The sequence below is a fragment of the Scatophagus argus genome, chromosome 2 (genome assembly GCF_020382885.2).
Source record: "Scatophagus argus isolate fScaArg1 chromosome 2, fScaArg1.pri, whole genome shotgun sequence".
NCBI classification, from domain to species: Eukaryota; Metazoa; Chordata; class Actinopteri; family Scatophagidae; genus Scatophagus; species Scatophagus argus.
Window position 1 is genome coordinate 7,352,963 of NC_058494.1, and position 21,475 is coordinate 7,374,437.

At 39.8% G+C, this 21,475-nt stretch overlaps 3 protein-coding genes across 5 annotated transcripts; 1 reads left to right on the top strand and 2 right to left on the bottom strand.

The window, feature by feature from the left end:
• Positions 1 to 83: 83 nt before the first annotated feature.
• On the bottom strand, positions 84 to 2,840 carry LOC124067295 (NFIL3 like protein-like). Its single transcript, XM_046404550.1, has 2 exons — positions 2,686 to 2,840; positions 84 to 2,082 (listed from the first exon to the last, which is right to left on the bottom strand). The coding sequence occupies exon 2, from the start codon at positions 2,008 to 2,010 to the stop codon at positions 760 to 762; it is 1,251 nt and encodes a 416-aa protein (XP_046260506.1). The 5' UTR covers positions 2,011 to 2,082; positions 2,686 to 2,840; the 3' UTR covers positions 84 to 759.
• Positions 2,841 to 11,213: 8,373 nt separating this feature from the next.
• On the bottom strand, positions 11,214 to 15,500 carry klf1 (Kruppel-like factor 1 (erythroid)). Its single transcript, XM_046404605.1, has 3 exons — positions 15,076 to 15,500; positions 13,148 to 14,006; positions 11,214 to 13,056 (listed from the first exon to the last, which is right to left on the bottom strand). Exons 1-3 carry the CDS (start codon positions 15,148 to 15,150, stop codon positions 12,881 to 12,883), a joined length of 1,110 nt encoding a protein of 369 aa, XP_046260561.1. The 5' UTR covers positions 15,151 to 15,500; the 3' UTR covers positions 11,214 to 12,880.
• Positions 15,501 to 16,758: 1,258 nt separating this feature from the next.
• On the top strand, positions 16,759 to 21,475 carry c2h22orf23 (chromosome 2 C22orf23 homolog). 3 transcript variants are annotated; one of them, XM_046404631.1, is made up of 7 exons: positions 16,759 to 16,968; positions 18,362 to 18,458; positions 18,586 to 18,648; positions 19,439 to 19,612; positions 19,793 to 19,930; positions 20,176 to 20,276; positions 21,099 to 21,475. In XM_046404631.1, exons 1-7 carry the CDS (start codon positions 16,879 to 16,881, stop codon positions 21,207 to 21,209), a joined length of 774 nt encoding a protein of 257 aa, XP_046260587.1. In that variant the 5' UTR covers positions 16,759 to 16,878; the 3' UTR covers positions 21,210 to 21,475. The 3 variants fall into 3 exon arrangements, with proteins under 3 accessions (XP_046260587.1, XP_046260605.1, XP_046260596.1); XM_046404649.1 differs by lacking the exon at positions 16,759 to 16,968 and adding an exon at positions 17,533 to 17,833 and having other exon boundaries at positions 18,327 to 18,458; XM_046404640.1 differs by lacking the exon at positions 16,759 to 16,968 and adding an exon at positions 17,535 to 17,833.

Genomic DNA, 21,475 nt, shown 5'->3' on the forward strand with positions numbered 1-21,475 from the left:
ATTACACTAGGTCTGACTCATTTACTTAGACATACAAACATATTACAGTCATATATAGTCCAGAGACACTGTATACTGGATGCTCTGCTATTACAGTGAGAAAATATTTATTTGTCATGAAAGATTCACCAGTCTTGTATAGAAAATATATTTTTATTTCAAAGTACAATTCACTTCAATCATATAACAAAGATGAAATGTACAATTGTATGTGCCTTGCTGTCATAACATAAACCGGACATTAAACACCACCACCACCACCACCCCCCTCAAATAAACAAAACAAAAAAAAAAAACAAGTTTTGTCTTTGGGACAAATTGTGTAATCATGCTACCTTTACACATAATATATTTTTAAAAAAGTCCCAAAGAAGACAAAAACCACCACATTTCACTCAAGAACATGGAGAGACTGAACCATGTGCTTTGTGTTGTATCTTTCATGCCATTCCAGTGTTTCTGACAGACCAGCCCAGAGTTTAGAACTGTGAATCACTTTTAGTTTTGTAATCATTTAGTATTCTTTTAAAAGTTAAATGTGTCTGTGCTTTCTGATGCTCACCTTCAGAGAACAAACAGGCTCCTAAACTAAGCTTTTCCAGTGAAACAGGTGTCATACATACTGTTTGTCACTTCAGAGGTAGCTGTTTTCTCTGGGAGCCATGCTGCCTTGTGGACATCAGTAGCCTGTAAGATGAATGGTTAGACAAAATCTGACTATTAACATTGCTTTAGACTTGATCCTCCTGTGTTCAGGTTTTAAGAGCTCTTGGAACACAGCTGTTGAGAGAAGAGCCTCTTGAGCTGAGCCACTTCCTGAGACAAACAGCTGAGCTGAGACCTGAGACTGATGTCCTCTGCCCAATACTTGGTGTCTCTGAAGTTCTGCAGAGAAGAGGAGCTATAATATCCAGCGGATGGATCCTGATACTGCTGCTCCTCTCTGGACCAAGAAACCTGTCTCTCTGTCCGACTGTCCCACACCACCTGCTGGTGGTTCCTCACCTGAATGTTTGGCCCCACTGTGGCTACAGGTGGTCCACTGTGTCTGTTATCAGAGGATGGAGACATCTCACCTTCGTCGCTGCAACCGCCAGGGCCTTTGAAGCGAAGCTTGTGTGGGAGGCTCCTCAAGCCCTCGGGTGAGTCTTGTCTGTTTACGTACTGACTCTTGTTGACCTCCAGGGGACAGATGTGGGAGTCGTAGCCCTGCTGCTGCTCCTCCACCGGCTCCCTTGGAGAAGGCCCATCATGCTCACTCAGTGTGCCATCAAAAAACATGGGGCTGCCCAAATTTGAGCCACACGAGGTGGAAACACCAGACTCCTCGGTTAGACTGTGATTTGACAGAGGTCCAGCTCCCTTCGGCCCATAGATGGGACCCTGCTGCGGAGGGTGTGGGTGGATGTGGTGGGTGCTGGTGTTGGGCTGGGTGCTGCAGTGTGAGGATACATCGGTGTGAGGCTGGTAGAAATGTGTTGTAGTGGGTGTGGGGTGAGCACAGAGGGGTGCAGACAGCGGGATGACCGACACATCGGATGGGTCCTTGACCAGGCCAAAGCGAAACTTCAGGGCCAACAGCTCGGCCCTCAGGCGAGCATTCTCCTCCAACAGGCCCAGGACTCGCTGCTCCAGCACCATGTCATTGGCTCGCCGCCTCTCTCTGGACCGCTTGGCTGCCTCGTTGTTCTTTCTCCTCTTGTCCCAGTAGCCTTCGTCTTTCTTCTCCTCATCAATGAACTCTCTTTTACGGCGTGTATTGCTGCCATTGTCTTCATCACAGCTGCTACCAGCCTTAGCTTCAGTGTTGACAAGGCTCTGATTGCGTTTGAGGGCAAAGGTGCGACCCAGGAGGGTACGTGCCAGCTGGCTTGTGGAGGTTAGGATTGAAACAGCCTCATCTGTGAAGAACCCGGCCCCTCCTAGAGACCTGGGCCCCAGGCCCTCAGCCGCCAGCAGTGAGGGCACCGACAGATCCTGGATCATACCTCCCACAGTCTGACCCGTCATGTTCAAACTCTTCAGGGAGACACTTCAGGGAGCTGTGAGGTGTCTGAGATTAGTGTGTTGTAATGGCACCACCTAGTGGTGAAAAAACCGCAAACATGTGGTGAGGTGTCATTAAGAAGGTTACAAAGCATTAAATCGACATGATACTGCAGCCAGTTAAATACTGTAATGTGTTGAACAGTAGGAAATGCTTACTAATTTTAAAAAGCTCTCATATTAAACACTAATGAGCATTGTTTTACATTTACACAAACTCATAATAACAAAAACGTCCTTTTATCTATATTTCAACCATAAAGGTTTCATTTACTTTTACAACATCAAAGTGCCATACAAACATTGGGGAGGCGGGTCCAATGAATAAACTCAAGGTGTTTGATTACGCTTTTGAAATGTACATTTCTTTTTGACAGTTTTATTAAGAGGGGTATGAATTCTATTATTGATTATCTGCTACTTATAAAATCTTAAATCCAAGTTTATTGTTTAGCCTATATTAAAGTATTCTATATCGCATATGGAATTCCCAAGCAATTTCATCCGATATGAGATGATAATTAGAATAACAGCTCACAAACGTTCCGATTGAACGACTGAACTGAATACATCACATTCCCTTTCACAATTAAAAAAAAAACGATGAAATCAGTGATAAATAAGGTTGATCTTACTTACAAATCAAACAGCTGCTGAAGCCTTTGACGACAGTGTCCTCAGTGTGACAGAGGAGGCGTGTGGAGCGTCACAGCTTGACTGGGTGTTTCTGCTCCTCAACAGCTCCGCATCTCTCTGTCGTTTCTTCCCCCCGCTCATTGGTTCAGCCGGGGTCGGATCCTCACCCCGGGTGACCCCTCCCTCCTCCTCCACCTCCTCCACCTCCACCTCCTCCTAACGGGAAGCCGGCTGAGTCAAAACAGCGGAGACACACAGAAAATAAACAGCAACAAACCCGCCCTGCTTTCAAAATAAATTCCCACAGGTTGTATAAATAATATTTTGTGACCTTCATACTGTCACGTCACTGAAGGACGTCGGAACGAAAAGGTGACATGAGATATGAAAAAGTCTAATCAACACGTAACCGGGACAAAATTCAATAAAAAACTGAGAATGTATGTAATGGGATAATAGAAGCAAACAAGCACAGCAAAAACGGTGACTGGAAAGACAACACGTAGGGCTTCTAAGACCTTAAAAATCTGTTAACCCTGCAATAAATTCACATCTGTCACACTAGCACCTTTTTCTGTCAGAAGGACATGTGATGTGTCGGTCAGTTATGCTGGAGGTCTCTCAGTCTGATGGGAATATGATTGGTTTTGCAGGTTTTCAAACAAAGTTTGACCCGATGATGAGGGGAAACTCAAAGCTATTAGGATACACGTGAACAATGCATGTCTTTCACTTGTTGTGCCAATTCTTGTAACAGTTACTAAGGGGTTTTCTGATTACTAAACGTGGCTAAATGTAGTTGCAGAGAGGGAAACCCCATGTATGCACATTCACCATATAGACAAAAGTATAAACACACAGACAGCTTTGCAGCTAAAACAGCTTCCACTCTTTTGGGGAGGCTCTCCTCAAGATTTCTGTGGGAAGTTTTGCCCATTCATGCAGTAGATCATTTGTGAGGTCAGACACTGATGTTGGACCAAGAGGCCTGGCTCACAGTCTCTGTTCTGCTTCTTCCCAAAGGTGTTGGATGGGGTTAAGGTCAGCACTCTGTGTGGGTCAAGTCAAGTTCTTCCACACCAAACTCATCCAACCATGTCTTTATGGACTTTTATTTGTGCACTGGGACACAGTCATGCTGGAATAGAAAAGGGCCTTCCCCAAACTGTTGCCACAAAGCTGGAAGCATAGCATTGTCCAAAATGTCTTGGTATGCTGAAGCATTAAGGTTTCCCTTCACTAGAAATAAGGGGCCAATCCCAACCCCTGACAAACAGCCCCATAAAGAGGTGTGTCTGGATACTTTTGTGAATATAGTGTATGTCCTTCAACAACAACAATTTTATTTTAACTGTTGTACTTGGTAGCTTCTTTTCCTGCCTACTATATAGTTGCTGAAGAAGTTGCTAAACATGTTCTTTCAACAGTGAAAGGAACTGACCCAAAATACACAGTGTCATAGTCTTTTTCATATGCACACTCACACACACACAAAGTTTCACGTATTTCTTCGAGTACTAAACTATCAAACAAAATCATCCATAACAAAAGGACAGAATGTTCATGTGAGGCTTTGGTTGTTATTTTAACATTTTCATTTGTTATTTTTTGAGCCAATTTATCCAGGGGAGTTGTATTTAAAGCTGGTGTGTATACATTTTGTGATTTTCATATCATCAACTATCTAGTCACATGTTTTCATTTTCTCCCTTGCTCCTTTAGATTGCTCTATTAGATTAGGTCATCCAGTTTACTAAAGCCAGTGTGGACTGCAGTCATGGGGGTTTGAGTTGTCCTCATATGCTCTTTGCAGCTGAGCACCCATAATGAGGAGTTCAAGGTAACAGTTATATGTGTTGGTTAGTGTCCTCTTTGTTTCTCTACAGTTGCACAAACATAACATGTGATTATACTTTTATTTCCTTCACACCATGACATATTATAGAGATTATCAGACACACTAGCTAAAAAATCAAAACAAACAACTGTGAAGATGTGTAATGTCACTCAGTATGACTGTTGGCCTCACTGTGTCAGAGCAATAGAAGTTAACTGCTGCATTACTTCATCTGTGAGTTCATCTATAAATTGAATAACCTTGTATTGTAAATGAAGAATGCAAAGACAGAGAGAGTGAGTCACTTGAGGGCCAGCTGGTAGTTTGAATGGAAAAGGGGGCTGTTATGTAACACACACACACACACACACACACAGCATGTGAGACCTGCACGGTGCTGGAAGTTCAGTTGGGGTGAGGTTGCACAGAGAAAAGGAACATTGTTCCATGAGCGATTTGCTGGACAGTGATACTTCCTCCCTGCTCATGGAAATGCCTCACACTGGACCTCTGTGTCTCTGTGTCAATCTCTCCAGTTTCTCCAAAACAATGCAACAGTTAACTTCTCATTCTGTTATTTATGCAGATCCTCTCGGGACAATTCAGTAACAACAATGTCACTATTGACCTGTTTCTATCATCAGTTTGAACATGTTGGTACGTGGCCATGACATGTAGCAGTGTGCCAAGACTCAAAGTGCAAAGAGGTTATGGTGAAATTCTGTGAAATAAAACTGTACCGGTTTCCCGAGGTCCTGCTGAATGAGCCAACAAATTAGATTAAATTAAACATTTTCCTGTATTCAAGGTTATCTGGTTTTGGAAAGTATTTTCCCTGAAATGTTAACAGCAGTTAACAGCTCCCTGAAGCATGGGATTACACTGCAAAAAAAATTACAATAGCTAAGATTATTTCATTTAGTTACTGTTTCAGTCAACTAAAATGGGGTGTTATCTTTTCAGGAATCTTTGAGAAGTGATTCCTGAACAACACTAAGTATTTACAGACATGCTAGAGACTCTGTGAGGATGTACTTTGGCCCAGCAGTGCTTTAAGCTAAACGCTAACATTAGCATGCCAAAATTCTCATAGTAATAACGTTAAAACAATTAAGCTTAGCTGTATGTTTGCATGCTGTTTCATCGTTGTTCAGTATGTCAGCATTTTCATATCTGCACTAAACACAAATTGCAGTTGAGGCTGATAAACGTGATTATTTTTGCAGATATTTGCTCATAAACCAAAGTATTAGACAGATGAAAATGTTGACATCGCCAGTTAAGTCATCCTGCGGGGGACATGAATGTCTCTAACATTACCAAATTTAATGATATTTAATCTAATAGTTGCTGAGACATTTAACTGAAAATCATAAATGTGAACCTGCTGTGGGTGTAAGAGGAAGAACTGCACTTCATCAACTGCAAACTATGAAAGTCTGCACTGAACAATCCATCCAGCTGAGATATTTCACGGGCCAAAGTGGCAGGCCTACTGACATTTTTATACCTATGGCCCATTCCACTTTTGTTAATGTTAGTGAAGCAATCTGCCTTATTCTGCTTTGATAAATGTTTTTTAATATTTATATTTAATAATATTTAACTTTTGGATGAATGGAAAACTGAGTACTATTCATAAACATACTTCAGTACTTAAATATAGCATGTGCAAGTATTGTCTCAGAACGAGGTCTTTTTAATTAAATTAAAGGTATCCTGTGGAGTCTCTGACCACTTGTAGTGCTGAAGAGCATGTTTTAAGAGCAGGTATACACAGGCATGGGGGTGAGGTAATGGACATTCAGCACATTCATATTATTTCACTGGTCAGCATGTGGTGATAATGTGCCCAGAAATGCAAAAATCCACCAAGAAAAGCTGGAAAAAAGAACATTTCAATCTAGTTGACATAGTTGTGAAATAAATGAAGTTTTAAAATTTTCAAAAAATCAAAATGAATGTTATCAGGAGGAAAATACATTCAATGTGTTACATCTTCAAGTATACCCATAATTTAACGCGATCTCATGGTATAGCATATAATCACGTTTAATGACTGTTCATGTGTCATGAGTTTTGAATATGTAGAAAAGGGTTAAATCAGTAACGCATTGTTAAAGATGTGAAATGGTCAGAGTTTGGTTAGGTCACCAGTCTCCTGCATGTAAGTCCTGTGTTTGACCCTTCCATCCAAACTGCAGGTGTGGACTTTCTTGCTCTTTATACTAAGTCACCTGACATTTTCCCGCTTACATCTGCATGTGAAATGGCACAAAATGCTTTGTGATCACACCTGAAATGACTTAAGACATGAGTCTATGATTCATATGCCATTTGGTGAAAACAGACTTCACAGCTGCTTATGATGAGGAGCACTGAATGGAAATCTTAACTGAAATTTAAATTCACTTTATGCTGCTTTAATCAGTAGCAGATTTGTTTGTAAAAAGTAGCCATTTCAACACAGATAGTGTTGTCACAGAAAGATAAATTATTGAGCAACAGTCACACAGAGGGTTTTTTTAAATCTTTATTACAGAGTAAATGACCTACTGTACCTTAGAGGCTGTATAATGCTGTATAACATAGATAACATCTATGTAAGTGTACATGTCAAAATCAATTTACTGGTCATGTCGAGTGCTGTGAATGAGTGACAGAGACTTACATGAAAGTCAGGATATCTCAGCTTCGGCAGCTTTGAATTTGACCATTCTTAGTCCTCTGAGTGTGATAGTAACTCTCTGATCCTTTACGTTCAAGGTAAGAGGATAGTTAGTGTTTCATGTTAATGAAGGTAGGCAACAGAGTTACAAATGTGTGTACACATGCAGTCACGGCTATGTGAATCTCTATCTCTTTTAAAACAAAGGCAGAAAGTCAGTGACTGCCTGATCAGAGAGCGGACAGTGTCCTTGTTTGACTTTGTGTGTGTACGCTCAAGTTCAAATCAGGGTAATCAGCTCACCTCTCAGCCCTCCCTCCCTCGCTCTCTCTATCTTTTCTTCTCTTTTTCTCTTTCCCTTTTATATCACTTACATCCACTTGGACACACAGTCCGTCTCAGTACGCCAGCAGCTTTCACCCCTCTAATCCTCATCCCGCTTTTGGACATCACGCCAACATTCCCATTATGTGATGTTGTGTAATCACAAAACAAACACAGTTGGCATTTATGCCACACATCCACACATTGTTACTGTCCAGCAAATTAATTAAGTCAAGTCTTTACTGGGAATGAGAGGAGACACTAATGAAGCTGGAAATGTTTATTTGTATTTAGAAATCTTTATCTCTCCTACCACATGGAGGGTTGCCAGTTTGGCTCTGTTCATGAACGTGAAACTCATGCAAAATACAGATGTAGATAACGACATAGCATAGACTGATATCTCAGTGTGAAGGCTGCCATCGGTTCTGTCTGGGAGAAGCATGGTCTATCTATTGCTAGATGCTCACTGGAGAGACATAGCTCCTAAAATATTAACTCTAAACTATACTGTCTGGTGAATGGTGGTGTGTGTTTCTCTTACTGTGACTGTGTGTGTGCGGAGGTTTGTTTGGTGAACTGAAGTGGCTCTGCTGTCCTCACTTCTTCTCAGTAATGCTGTTGCTCTGCTGTGAAAATAGAAAAAACAAGAAAAAATACAGCACAAGTAAAGTTTAACTGAAGCTTAAGTATGGCATTCATAAATTCTAGATGCATCACATGGATCAGATATATGAATTGATGAGATGGATTACTGATATTTTTATTGCCATTATTGCTTTGAGTGGTGTGACCTCTGACTCATCCCCCTCTCTTTAATTAGATTAAACAAGTGTCCTTGAATGTCCTCATCATGGGGAAATGTCATGCGTAAAGACTGATTATTCTGCATTTCTCCACAGAGGAAAACAAGGAAGAGACAAGGAATTTAATTACACATCTGTACCCAGTAAACCTTCCTTTAGCTGCTCAACATTTAAGTTTTTCTTCTCTTTTTCAGTGCCGATGAAACACAGTTCTCCCCATTGGATCTATTGGTGGCAGTGAAGACACACTGAAACAATCATGTGAAGTGGCTCACTCAGCTTTTCCCACTCATAACATCTCTTCTTACAATGGGGACTTACAGAAAACAAAACGTACAACTTAACAGAGCTGTTGTAACTTTGTAATAGAGCTATATATACTATATAGAATATAACTGCCAGATTTTAAGCCAAAAACAAACAAACAAAAATTCATAAATAGTTCATGGCTTAAAGCTGCAGTACGCAAAACCACAAGTCTGATCAGCAGCAAAGTGACATGGATGGCCAGTGACACGTCGTGCCTCGTATGGCCTCCTCCTCATGATACGAGCCTCACCAAGTCCATCGTCCCTTTTCAGCACTTTGTGGCTCCATGCTTCAGAGGTAGCTGCAATGATGTCTAACAGTGGCATGAGTACACCACATACACACACACAGTCCCAAGTATTCCCCTGTTATTATTCCCCTATGTTTGTCATCATGCCTGTTTGCCACTCCTCGATACACGTGATGCGGTGTTGAACATAATGAGCCTGAAGCTTCACATGGAGCAGGGAGCAGTGTTCACGACATGTCTTTTTGTGCTATATGCTGCTGCAGGCAGAGGAGATGCTGGAAATGTATCACAACATGTAGGACTTCCTGTAGAATTTTCTGCTTTTTCATCACACTTTCACCATGTGAAGGGACATGCACACTCATCTGCATTTGCATAACAGCCGCTCTCTGAAATGACCAGTGATGGACCAGAGTCAGTGCGCTAGAGGAATGAAAACAGAGCCAAGAGGAAGTATAGAAATCTACTCTATTTATTATTTTTGCCCAATGATGCCAAACAGATACTGCCAGTTTTAATATTCATGGCTTAATGCTCATGCCTCTGTGCTTATTTTGCAGACTGTTAACATCTGAATATCACAATCTATAATGCTTGCATAACGTCCTCTCTAGAGATATAACATGATGTAAACAGCAGGAACTAGAAAGTGGAAGTAAAAAAGGGGATTTGTTTAAGAGTTTGATTGTTTGTTCTTTTCAGGGCACTACAGATCACAACTCTGCCTCTGTCCTCGTGTTACCTCTAAATCCCGAATCACCTGGCCTTGAATGCAGCACTAAAATAAACTCATGTCGCAGATGGAGCTTCATGGCCACCTCTAACCTGTTAATGAAGTGTTGTGGATTTATCTGCTGATGTGTAACATCTTACCATGTGAGCACATTCTCAGGGAGATACAGATCATTAATGGCCAAGATGAATATCTGTAGCGCTATAATTATCAGGATTACTTCATGTGCGTATCTTTGGCTGTGACCAGGGCTCCAAATGTGTTGCTGCTGCTATCGTGCCCTTTTGGATGAGCAGGTTTAAGAAGCTAATCTTAGTTGTGAAAGTACACTAAAAAGCTAACAGCTCTGCCAAACCATGGCTCATTGGCACACCAGTGTGTTTGTACTTTCCTCCCTCTAGTAATCTAGTAAACCATTATACCTGCTACAGTTTTCTAAAATGGTTTCCTCACACCTCTTGTTGTTGTTGTAGTGATTGTGTTATATGTTGGCACTCCCCATAAAACAGGATGTTGCAAGTTCCATAAAAATCTGGACGCTTCATATGCCATAATGTGACACAAAAACATGCTTCAGTGGACATGATGGTAAACTTCATGTTAATGGCTTGCAAACCACTGGATAACTCAAGTTGTTTGTATTTTTGTGTAAGTGTGTGAGTTCAAAATATTGAAAATGTAACAATACATACATTAAATCTGGCTTTAATTACATTTATTGACAGACTTTGGCAGGTGTGAGTTTTCCATATCCCTTTGGTTTTCAGGCATGTCCATATTAGTAAGTAGCAAATCATTAGTATTAGACCTTTCAAATCAGAAATCAGAGGTTTCCAGTTGAGATTTTGACTTGGGTGTTTATGTGAACACTGTTCACAAGCTGGAGACTCATAATCAGAATAACTCTGATGACATGAACCCGAACTTAAACTCTCCCTGTGTAAGCGCCATTTACAAGTGACAGGTTTGTTTATTATTTTCAGTTCAGAGAGATTGATTCAGAGATATTGTTGATTACCTTATAAGGAAAAGCTAGAGTCTGTGAAAAGAAAAACCTTATGTTTTGGATGTGTGAATTATTATCTTTTTTAACTGGTTGTAATGGCAATGACATCAGTAAAGCAACAACATTAAGAACAGCAGGATGCAACATGTTTAGAATTAAAATGTGTACTCAAATATACTCATACTCAGGAGTATATCTCATACACAAAAGGTAACCCTGACCAAAGATTTAAGTGTAAACAAACCTCAGACAAAAGCACCTCTGTTACGCTGTTATGTGTGTGCTGGGGGGCTCCATAATGTGATGACGACCTCCATCATCTGACATAATCGGGATGAATCAGTGAGCACTGAGTTACATAAGCAGACTCTCGTCCTTACCTCACCCTCAGTCAGATTAGAAACAACCGCCAGCAGCCTGCTAGCAACAGCATACAAACATGTGTGTTAATATAACAGCAGAAGACTGCCACCTAAAGGCCAGAGACTGACATTACACTTTGTATTTGCCCATTTCTCAATTCAGTTTGGCCACTGTCAATGAAAGAGATGGCTGATGATGATTAATAAACATGAGTTATACTCAGAGACAGTTTTACAGCATTAGTCTTTATTAGAATTATGACAATGAAAACAATAGTTAAAAGACCCGAAAGCACTCTTTTGGAGATATAAAAACATACAATAATATAGTATCTTCTATTGATAAAAAAGATTATCTTAATAAATATGTTGCTCATTTTTAGATGATTACAAACAACTGAGAACGCTGCAGATTATTTACAGTTTTAAATTCTGCTTGATGAGAGAGAGAAAAGCATATATGTTTTTTTCTTAAATTAAAAATTCCCCAAACAGACAAACATAAAGGTAGATGACAAATATACATAACCCTGCATTTACTGTGAAATCAAATAGTTTAGCATATAAGTTATGGTTTGTTTGCATTACAATCAATATTACAATCAAAGATAAAATAAAGTTCTAACAGAAATCAGATAGAGATATCAGATCGTCTCAGCAGTAATACAGCTAAGCATTGTTACTAAGCAGTCATGACTTTGTTCTGTGTGCCATGAGATCCTACAGGATATATTGCTGTGTATGCCGGTATGACCCATAATACACACATTTCTTGGTAGGTTTTTTCTTAGTGTTAATGTTTGCTGTCTGCATGTGCACAGTGTGTACAGTGTTTGTCTATCTATCTATCTGGTACTGCTGAAGGCATGCTAACTTTACATTGTAGTTGTGTTCTTGTACTGGTCCTAACCAAAGTACTTATATTTTGAGAGGTCCAGTTTGATTTTTTGACATCGAGGTTGAATACATTTTGGCTGTCCTTCATTTCTGCAGTTGGTTGAGTAAAGACAAAATCTTGATTTTGGACTTAGTTCTCTTCACGTAATTTTAGGGTGAATATTGAGGTCAGACATGCTGCTGTGGTTAGAGTTTTGGACAGGAAAGGTGTTAAATCAAGTAAGGTCATCAAAAAATACATTTGTGTGTCTGTATTATAAATAGATATAATATTCCACTTTTGCTAATCCATGTCTCTGGCAGTCTTATTGTGAAAGTCACAAATTATTTCCAGGTAATCAGTTTGAGTTCACATAAGTTAAACTGGAACCTAGACAACCTGTCACATTAAAGAAGAACACACATACAAGTGAATTTATATGTTGTAGTATGTGCTGCTGTTAAAAGCCTTTTGTAGCTGAGCTGCACTAAATCTGGGGTCAGTGTCAGTGGAGTTAGAAAGAAGTGAGCTTAGAAAACCGATAACATACCCAAATATCTAACAGAGCTGTCAGCGGTCACATTGCATTGTGGGCAATGCAGGCACCATGCCATAATATCTCTCCTATCTCTCTTGCATTCATTTCTGTATTTTTGTCTGTTCATTGTGGGTCCGTAGTGCAATGCAAAAATCAACGGAGGACTCCTTTAAGTGCTATTGCTTAAGCAGTCATTACATGTTGGTCACTCTTTAACCAATGAATAACAAACAAAAGCAAAAGAGCTCATGTCACATGGTAAGGGCCGCTGAATTAGATTAGCCTCATTTGTATTTTGAAGTAAACCAAAAACAGACAAACAAACTCTTCCCATGCAATAACTTGTGAGGCCATCCTACTGTTGGCTGTGTTATGGGTGGGTCAGAATGAGAGTCAGTAGACTGTAAAGCTCCTCTGCCTTTTAATTTATTCAAGTGGCAGTGGTCAGTGGTGTGTGTGTGTGTGTGTGTGTGCAAACCAAATGCAAATCAGGCGTGTCTCTTCATGTGCAGAGCCAGGTGGTCAGAGCGAGAGAAGGCCCTGTGACACAGCAGACACTCATATGGTTTTTGGCCTGTGTGCTTGCGGTAGTGACGTGTCAGTTCATCTGAGCGGGCAAATTTCCAGCTGCAGCCCTCCCATGAACAGTGGTAAGGCTTTTCCCCTGAAGAGTAAACAATAAAACAGACAGTAAATATCAGACAAATGTATGACATCCTATCTTGTGATTAATTGTGACAGACCGTGGGATGTACCTGTATGTGTGCGAAGGTGAGCTTTGAGGTGTGAGCTCTTGGTGTAGGTCTTGCTGCAGCCAGGGTATTCACAGCTGTGGATGGCGGGCCTTTTTTTCCCTGTCGGCCTTCGCCCACGCTTCCCCTCCACCCCACTAGGGGGCAGCTGTGGTCCAACCAGCAGAGGCTGCTGGTGAAGGGGCAGATGACCCTTGGCCTGGCTGTGGGTGTAGTCACAGAAAAGGTTGGCGTTGTGGTTAAAGTGTGGCATGTAGCTGTAGTGTCGAGGGTCAGGGGTCACAACCTGAGGTGGCATAAACCTGCTGTCGGAGAAAGTCATCATGGGTGGGTGTTGCAGGGGATAGTAAGGGTTAAAGTCACATGATGAGACTTTACTGAGGTTTCCTCTGCTGTGCCTCTCCACATTGCTTCCTTGTGTGAAGCCAAACTGATCTACATTGGGTAGACCAGGAAATGAAGTCTGACCGGTTTGATCATCAGCATAACCAGGGAGGTACAACTCTGGCTGAACCGAAGTTGTGGCCTCAGGAGGGGACAGGAGGTCTGCCATGAGGCTGCCATTGTTCATCTGCAGATGCTCCTGTCCTGGTTGGTCCTTAAACATGGCCGTCTCTTGGTAAGCTCTGTTTGTGTCTAGCTGTAGTAGCCGTTGATCATTGTTGTCCAGAGAGGGGTTGAGGTCAGGTGATGGGCTGCTCCAATCAGAGAGCAGGAACTCGATGTCCCAGGAAGTCTGGCTGTCTTCGTCCAGGAGCTCCTCTGTCACTTGTTGAGAGACCTGCAGCTGCTCAGAGCTGCTGGGCGACAGTTTGTTGTTTCGAGAGTCCAGGGGGAGAGAGCCACTGTCAGTGTTCCACACCTTGATGATGTTGGAGAGCATTGAGAGGTGATGATCATGAAGGAAATCATGTCACAAAAAAAACAAACAAAAAACAGATTCCTGTATATTGCTTCTGTTTTTAAGTTATAAGTTAACAAATTTTCAAGTCTGTCTTAAAACAATATTCATATGTCCATAGTGTTATTGTATGCAATGAAAGTATTGGGGAACAAAATCCACAGTCCTTGTTTCATGTAAAAATATATCTCAGAGTTCAGCTGAAGCTACTTCGAGGCTTCAGCTGTCTGAGTTAGATGAAGGATGTATGTTCCATTTTACTGTATCTTTAGTATGCAAAGAAAAATACTACAAAGATTCCTCCATTGTGTCTCAGCAAGAAAAAACTGTCTATGGAAACAGAGATAGAGACTAACTTCAAAACATATCAACTTGACACGGCAGACCGCTGAAGCCTCATATCAGATTCAAGCTAACTTTAGAAGTCAACAGCACATAAAACATTTCACTCCTTGCAGATCATTTTCAGATTATGTTATGCATATTTTTTTTACATTACATTAGCAGACACCAAAGCAGCTTACAAAAGGTGCATTAAACCTCCAAAGGAACATATGAACAGGGCGTCTTTTTTTAAAAAAAATGGAAGCGCATTGTGCCAGAACAACAACTAATATCGCTTTCAGCAGAAGTACAAGGGTACTCAAGAACTTTGTTACGGGATGTGAAACTAGTCTCTGATGCACCTACGTAAGAAACGCTGTATTTGCTCTTCTTTTCTAACCTGTAAGAAAAAACTACTGTGGTAAAGTGTGATGTAAAACTTCAACATTATAGTACAAGACTAGGTGAAATAAAGCTCCATTTATCTGTGGACCTTACAAATAATCAGCACAACAATATAGATCATACAAGGCAGAGGATGAGATTATTTTCCTGATATTCTCTGAAAAGAATTAGATCTATTATTTTGATTCCAACTGTCCACAGGTCATGTAACACAATAGGCAGAACCAGACACTATTCAAATCAGGTTTTGTTTCTTGTCACAGTGTATGAATCAAATGAGTTAAGTGAGCTCGATACTTACTTTCATATTGTCGGTGGCGTGAGAGAGGTTGGAGAAGGAGCTGAAGGAAGGGAGCACAGCCTGCGTAACAGCCATCAAGCACTTTTGATATGACGGCGACTGAGGTAGCAACAAAAGGGAAGTTTCTTTTCTTTTCTTTTTTTTTGTTTGCTTTTTCTCTCTTTTTATTTCTCACATGACCATCTCACACTCAGCTAACAAAAAGTCAAGGCCCAGCTCACCAGGCCGCTCATCCCAGTTACAGTCCCCTCAGCCCGAAAAGGCTGCAGAAACAGGTTCTTAAAGCTGTCTCATTTTCTTCAGTCCTCCCCTGCTATCTCTCCCTCCTCTCTCTTGTCTATCTCTGTCAGCTGCAAGTCTAACTTCAAATCTCTCTTTTTCATGTAGGTTTTGACCGTTAGGAGGTGGAGCGTAAGTGAGAGCTCCTTAGCCGGCTCCTTTTCTATATCCCTTGAGATTCTTCATTTACAGTCACTATAAAACTCTACTATCTCGCCTCAAACTCAGCATCTTCCTGTTCTGTGGGTTTCAGAGCAAAAACTGATGAGCACAGAGCTGTCATTTCACAGGAAACATTAGCTTATGTAAAGCATCATTCTTACATCCAGACCAATAACTAAATATTAATGTAATGTTAATGGTAAGATCAAATCATCTTTTAAATGTATGGGTACTTTACTGAATCACTTTTCTTCATATGGTCAACAACATATTTGAAAGTAAGTGAACATTTTATGAATCTTATGAGATGACCTCAAAGTTAAAGTTTTATGCATTGATGCTACTTCGCTTAGTAAGCACAGAAAAAATGAAAAAGGAGAAATGCATTAGAGCAACATTTAAAATACGTTTACACAATAAAACAAAATAAATAAAAAGGTTCTGTAAAAAGTCGCCTCAAATTAAAATACAACTTTAATATTGTTATGAGTGCAATTTCTGACATATTTTCACACACCAGGACCTAAACTTAATCATACAATCAGGTGAGGGCTTTTCTGAGATAAAACAAGAAGGAAGGGTTAAACTCAGTTTTATGTACAATAAAATGAACCATAAATTGTGACATTGGGTAATTCCCTCATGATTAAACAAGAAACTAATATAAAAAAATGAAAAATAACAAAATATATCAGGGTACAACAATAAATTACAAGTTATAATCCAAATGTTAAGTAAGCTGAGTCATTAGTCACTACATAAAAATGATCATTAAAAAAAAATGAACACTGCAGCACCACTGCAGAGTCATTCAGCAGTAAACAGGTCATGTCTGGCCACTATCTAATAAAACATGCTTTGGCACAGAGTGCAGAGCGTGTTGCTGTGTAGTGAATAACATGTCTAAATAAATAAATTAATTAATTAAATTGACATCACAAAGATTTTTATGGATTTATTGTTGATCATTTATTACAGATCAACTTAACAGAAATGGAATATGGATGCATAATACACAAAATATTAGTAAATAAAAGCTAACGGGTAGGCATACTGGTACCACTTATACAGAAACACACCATCATGCAGGACAGTTCACGTTTCTGTTTCTAAGTATGTAACTGAAAGTTTATCCCCTTTGTTGAATTAATACTTGTGATTTTTTAAAGTCAGTTTAGTTCAGTAACGCACTCGTACAGGTCAGTCTCTGTCTTTGCAGTGAGGACATGTGGCTCTGACTTCTGAGAAGACCTGTGTGTGAAAGGTGATTATAGTCTGGCTGCTGTTTATCTGCTGACATGAGGCAGAGGCAGGCTGCTGTATTCCCAGAGATAATAGACTCCTGACTGCTGCTGATCTCTGATGACGAGCCCATCGCTGATAAAGACTCGCTCTTTGCTTCAGAGTGACGACAACAGAAGACATACAGTGCACAAACTGAAAACTGCTGTGGTCAGTTTCACAAAACAGCCCCATCACAGCCTGGAACACATCACATAAAGTTTTGGTTCAGTTTTGAACTTGTGAATTTGAATAACGTTATCATAAGAGACAAAAACGATGAAGAGATAATGTGTAATGTGTCTACATGACTGCACGTAGTCATACTGTGTATAATTCAGAAAGACGTGTATAATTCAATAAGACAAATAAATACCATAAATGCTTATAAAATCACTTAGAATAAAGTAACGAAATAAAACATTTTTAAGGCTTTGCATACAGAGCTTTATCATTCCTGTGTTAATATGAGGGACTAGGGTCTCTTGTCTCTATATTGAGTGTCTGCTCTATTTTCAGGTGATCACCTTCGTTCCACACAGAAATTCTTTTAATATTTTTTCTCATATTTTTCCTTATGAGCTTTGTGACATGAATATATAATGATTCCTGTGAGGAAAATGGTCTTTTGTAGATGAACAGGGAAATATATCAGTAGTTTTAATACTAAAACAAAACCGACTTTGTCTCCATCTAGAGGCCATATAATGTCAATGTCCCGTGTCAAAGTTAAAAAATAAAAGAAGAACGTTCAGTGTTTCGGATGAGTAGGTATTACAGTGAAACATGCTTTGAAAAGATCTGTAGTTAGGAGGAAAAGTGCTATTAATAGGCTACTTTAGCCAAGGAAAATAAAAAGGAAGAAAGCTTCATGACGTTGGCTTCAGCATGGAAGTGCTTGGCGTTACTTGGTTGCTACAGCAACAGTCTGTTGTACTGGAGAGGACGCTGGTGTTAGCACACGAGTCTGACAACAAACATTAGCCAGTGTTAATGCTAAATGTTGACTTGTGACAAGAGAAGAAATTAAACTTAAGTGAGTTAAGTTTTTTTTCCTTAAGTCAAAGTTCTGTCATACGTTTTTTCATACGTTGTTTTTTCATGTGGAGTCAACTATCTTCTTACCCTTCTGACGTAACTGATACTGTTAGCCACCTAGCAGCAAGGGCACTAGCTTAATATAGCTAATGTTTAGTTAAGCTACATTGTGATTTTGAATGACAAAGTCATTATGTACAAGTTTAGGAACTTTCTCATTGCTATTATTACTACTGTTATTACTGCTATTATTACTATTATTTATGTGACATAATATTACATGCAAATATTAAATCGTTTTATTTGTATGTTTGCCTGACATTTGTGAATTGAAAAATCTCCCCATGTCACACAATTTAAATAAATATCACTTGTTTTTAAACTTATTTTCTACCAATCTGAGAGTTGTAAGTCTTTCAATGTGGAGGAGCTCCTGAGATGTCCATAAATGACATTGTCACCGCAGCCTCTCGCTCTCTGTGTTTTTTCAGTATCACACATATTGAGTTTTGTGTGTCTCCTCCAGATGGAGGCGTCCTCCCCACAGAGCAGAGTTGGAGGCGGAGTGTGGAACAACCCCAGAGCCACCAAGTACAGCAAGGAGACGCAGGATATGCTGAGATGTGAGATGATGCACTTGACAATATTCTGTTGTTGATGAACAACACACATGAAGCAGGTGACGATGTGTGTATGTTGAGGAACATGCCTGTTTTTGAAATTCTAATCATTCTCTCTCCTGGTGCTCAGTAATGATGCAGGAATCAAGGCTCACCAACCTCCAGAGAAAACAGATAAACGAATGCCTCAAGAGTAAGTCTCAGAGGTTTGGGTGAGTGGTTGGGAGTGCACTATGGTTGCGATTTGTGTGATAAAACTGTATTATACACAGACATCAAGTATAAGCACTGCCACAATATTTGATTTTCACTACACAATCATTGTGGCCAAAATATAATAATATCTTGATGGTGATATTTATAGAAAATCAGAAAATCTTTTTTGGCAAATTAATCACACTCCAAATATTAGTATGGGCAGGTGGAGAGAGCATCTGCAACCATAACTGTATGAAATTGTACAAAAAGGATAATTGCAGTTAATAAATAATGAATGAATGAATGAAAAGGCAGCCAGATGAAGTGACAGAAGATGCACAAGGCCGAACATCTGTGCTGGATTATATACACAATATTATCATATGTGTCTAATTAACATGATATGAGTATTACATTTTGTATTGTGGTTATTGTTAGTATCGGTATATTGCGATACAGCTATCAAGTATTGATGTTTATATTTTGTTGGGAATATTTGTGATAAATTTGTGGTAAATTCTGTTATTGTACAAATCAGTGTACAACATAGAGTTAAAAATCCAGATATCATGTCATGGCTTCTCTCTGCGTTTTCCAACCACCACACTGGACACTTAACACATACATTCGCAGTGCAGTAATTGAAATGAATAATTGCTCAGTGTAGGTACTCTGAATTGTCCTTGTTGCTGCACTATTCCCTCAACACAGTATTTCAGACTTTTAGAATCACTATATTTTGTTTTGCCCCACTAAAAACTTTTTTTTTTAACTTTCCCCCACAGACGGGGCATCTTTACCCCTGACCTTTGACTCCACATCACCAGCTTCTTCCATTCAGCCTAAAGCCAGTAAATCTGTCCAGAAAGTCCTGCCAGCGAAGCCTCAGAGACGCAGCGCTGAATCTTGTCGTTCTGGGAACAGCTACGTCAGAGAAAAGTTCCGTCCTGGTCCTTTAAGTATGTTTTTGATGCTGATGGCGTTAAGTTAAAACTGTATTTGTGTTTTGACAGGCCTTGACTGCAAACAATGGAAATATACCAAAGGGCACTCATTTCTAAATCTGGTAGGCCTTTTTTGTTTTATTTTCTAGATCCCCTGAGAAATTGGTATCTTGTTTTTTCTCTGTCCCACCCTAGGAGACTTGGAGAAAGAGAAGAGGAGGCTTCAAAATATTTTGGCAACGGGACAAGAAGAACCCACACTTGCATCTTCCCAAAATGTTGCTGGTCATGGCAGCCCAGGAGTGGTAGAGGAGATAGACCGGTATCAAGAAGGTGATGCTGACTGCACACAAACTGCTGTAACAGAGAGGAAACGTTCTCAGAAAACACACCACATGTGACTTAAGATGCTTTGTCTATGAGAACAAGAAGTTGTTATCATATCTGATTCTGTGGTGTCTGAGTCTGCTTCAGATAACTTCAGTCCAAATCAAACTATGCTGTCACACTCTGCTTGGCTAAATATATACCGCATCCTTCAAATAAGTCTAATATTAACCTGTTTGTTTCTTTTGCAGTTTTGAATGAGATAGAGGAGCGAAGACTGTTTCTGGCAGATATGGCCTCTCTGGGCCAGGAGAAGCGGTACATCAACATCATCAACACAGAGATTTCACAGGTAAGCAAGAAATGACTTATAGCCCTGATATCAAAAGAGCTGGGACGGTGTTGGAAACATTAAAAAAAATAATGTGAAGAGGACCATATATTTAATGTTTTACCTCATGAAATTTGTACATATATGTTTATAGTGAATCTTGTGCCAGCAACACATTTTTAACAAATTGTGACAACAAAAAGACTGAGAAAGCTGTGTACTGCTCAAAAGGTAAAACAGGTTGGTTGGTAACAGATGATACTATCATAATTGTGGTGAGTTTCATCACTTTGTAAAGTACATGAGTGTATAAATGATATCAAGTTTTATACAGGGTCCCATCTGTTTTGGAACTGGAGGTGTACAATATTGGCCTAAATTTGATTGTGTTATGGGTCTTGGAAAAAGCTTTGGTAAAATAGATGTTTCAGCCTTATTTATTGTTAGGAATGTTAATGTGGTTTTAAACAGACAGATCAATAGCAATGTAAATAAACTCTTAAACTTGCATTAGTGTTACTCTGTATTCAAGAAATTATGTTCACATACCACTAAGACAGCTGCCACATGCATGAGGGAGTCTTTATTAATGTTTATGACCATTGCCATCAAGTGTCACTGGGTCATTTATGTCATTATTAACAGAATCGTGTCATAAACATTCATAAAGATTCCTTCATGTTCTTAAGAGGTCTCATGTCATGGTATCAGTGACATGTCAGTCTTATGCGTACACCTTCAAATAAAGTGTTAATGCATTTCATACAAACTGACAGAGTATTAAGTAGTCTGTGTCAAATACACTTGCACTTAAACCTGTGCTGTCACAACTTTCAATAACAGAAAATTCGAGAACTGGAGTTGCTGGACAAGACCACAAGTCCCAAGAGGGATGCAATGACATCTGAGAGGAGCAGGGGAGCCAAAGAACAGATCAAAGAAAGAAAGAAATGAGTTTGAAAGAAGCAGGAGGAGAGGAGACTCACTGCCACTGACTGAACTCTTGGAGATGACTTGGAAATCAACTGCAAGCAAAAGAATTTCAAAATCAGACAAATTACAGACAAGAAAGGGTTAAGTCAAACTTGATATAGTGAGTGTGGTCATGATGTCTGGAAACAGGTTACAGCTGACAGACTGCTCTCTGCACCATTTATATCAGTAGTGAAGACAAAACTGTGATGTCAGGTGGTGAAAGCATTAAATCCACAGAAACATTA

What these genes read in the sequence shown, in the direction of transcription:
- LOC124067295 (XM_046404550.1), bottom strand. Translation starts at nt 2,010, where the DNA reads ATGACGGGTCAGACTGTGGGAGGTATGATCCAGGATCTGTCGGTGCCC.
- klf1 (XM_046404605.1), bottom strand. Translation starts at nt 15,150, where the DNA reads ATGGCTGTTACGCAGGCTGTGCTCCCTTCCTTCAGCTCCTTCTCCAAC. An exon ending in ACGCCACCGACAATATGAAA is followed by an intron (nt 14,007 to 15,075) that starts GTAAGTATCGAG and finishes AACATCATCAAG; the next exon opens with GTGTGGAACACTGACAGTGG. An exon ending in TCACCTTCGCACACATACAG is followed by an intron (nt 13,057 to 13,147) that starts GTACATCCCACG and finishes TTTACTCTTCAG; the next exon opens with GGGAAAAGCCTTACCACTGT.
- c2h22orf23 (XM_046404631.1), top strand. Translation starts at nt 16,879, where the DNA reads ATGACGAGCCCATCGCTGATAAAGACTCGCTCTTTGCTTCAGAGTGAC. An exon ending in ACAAACTGAAAACTGCTGTG is followed by an intron (nt 16,969 to 18,361) that starts GTCAGTTTCACA and finishes TGTCTCCTCCAG; the next exon opens with ATGGAGGCGTCCTCCCCACA. An exon ending in GATAAACGAATGCCTCAAGA is followed by an intron (nt 18,649 to 19,438) that starts GTAAGTCTCAGA and finishes TTTCCCCCACAG; the next exon opens with ACGGGGCATCTTTACCCCTG.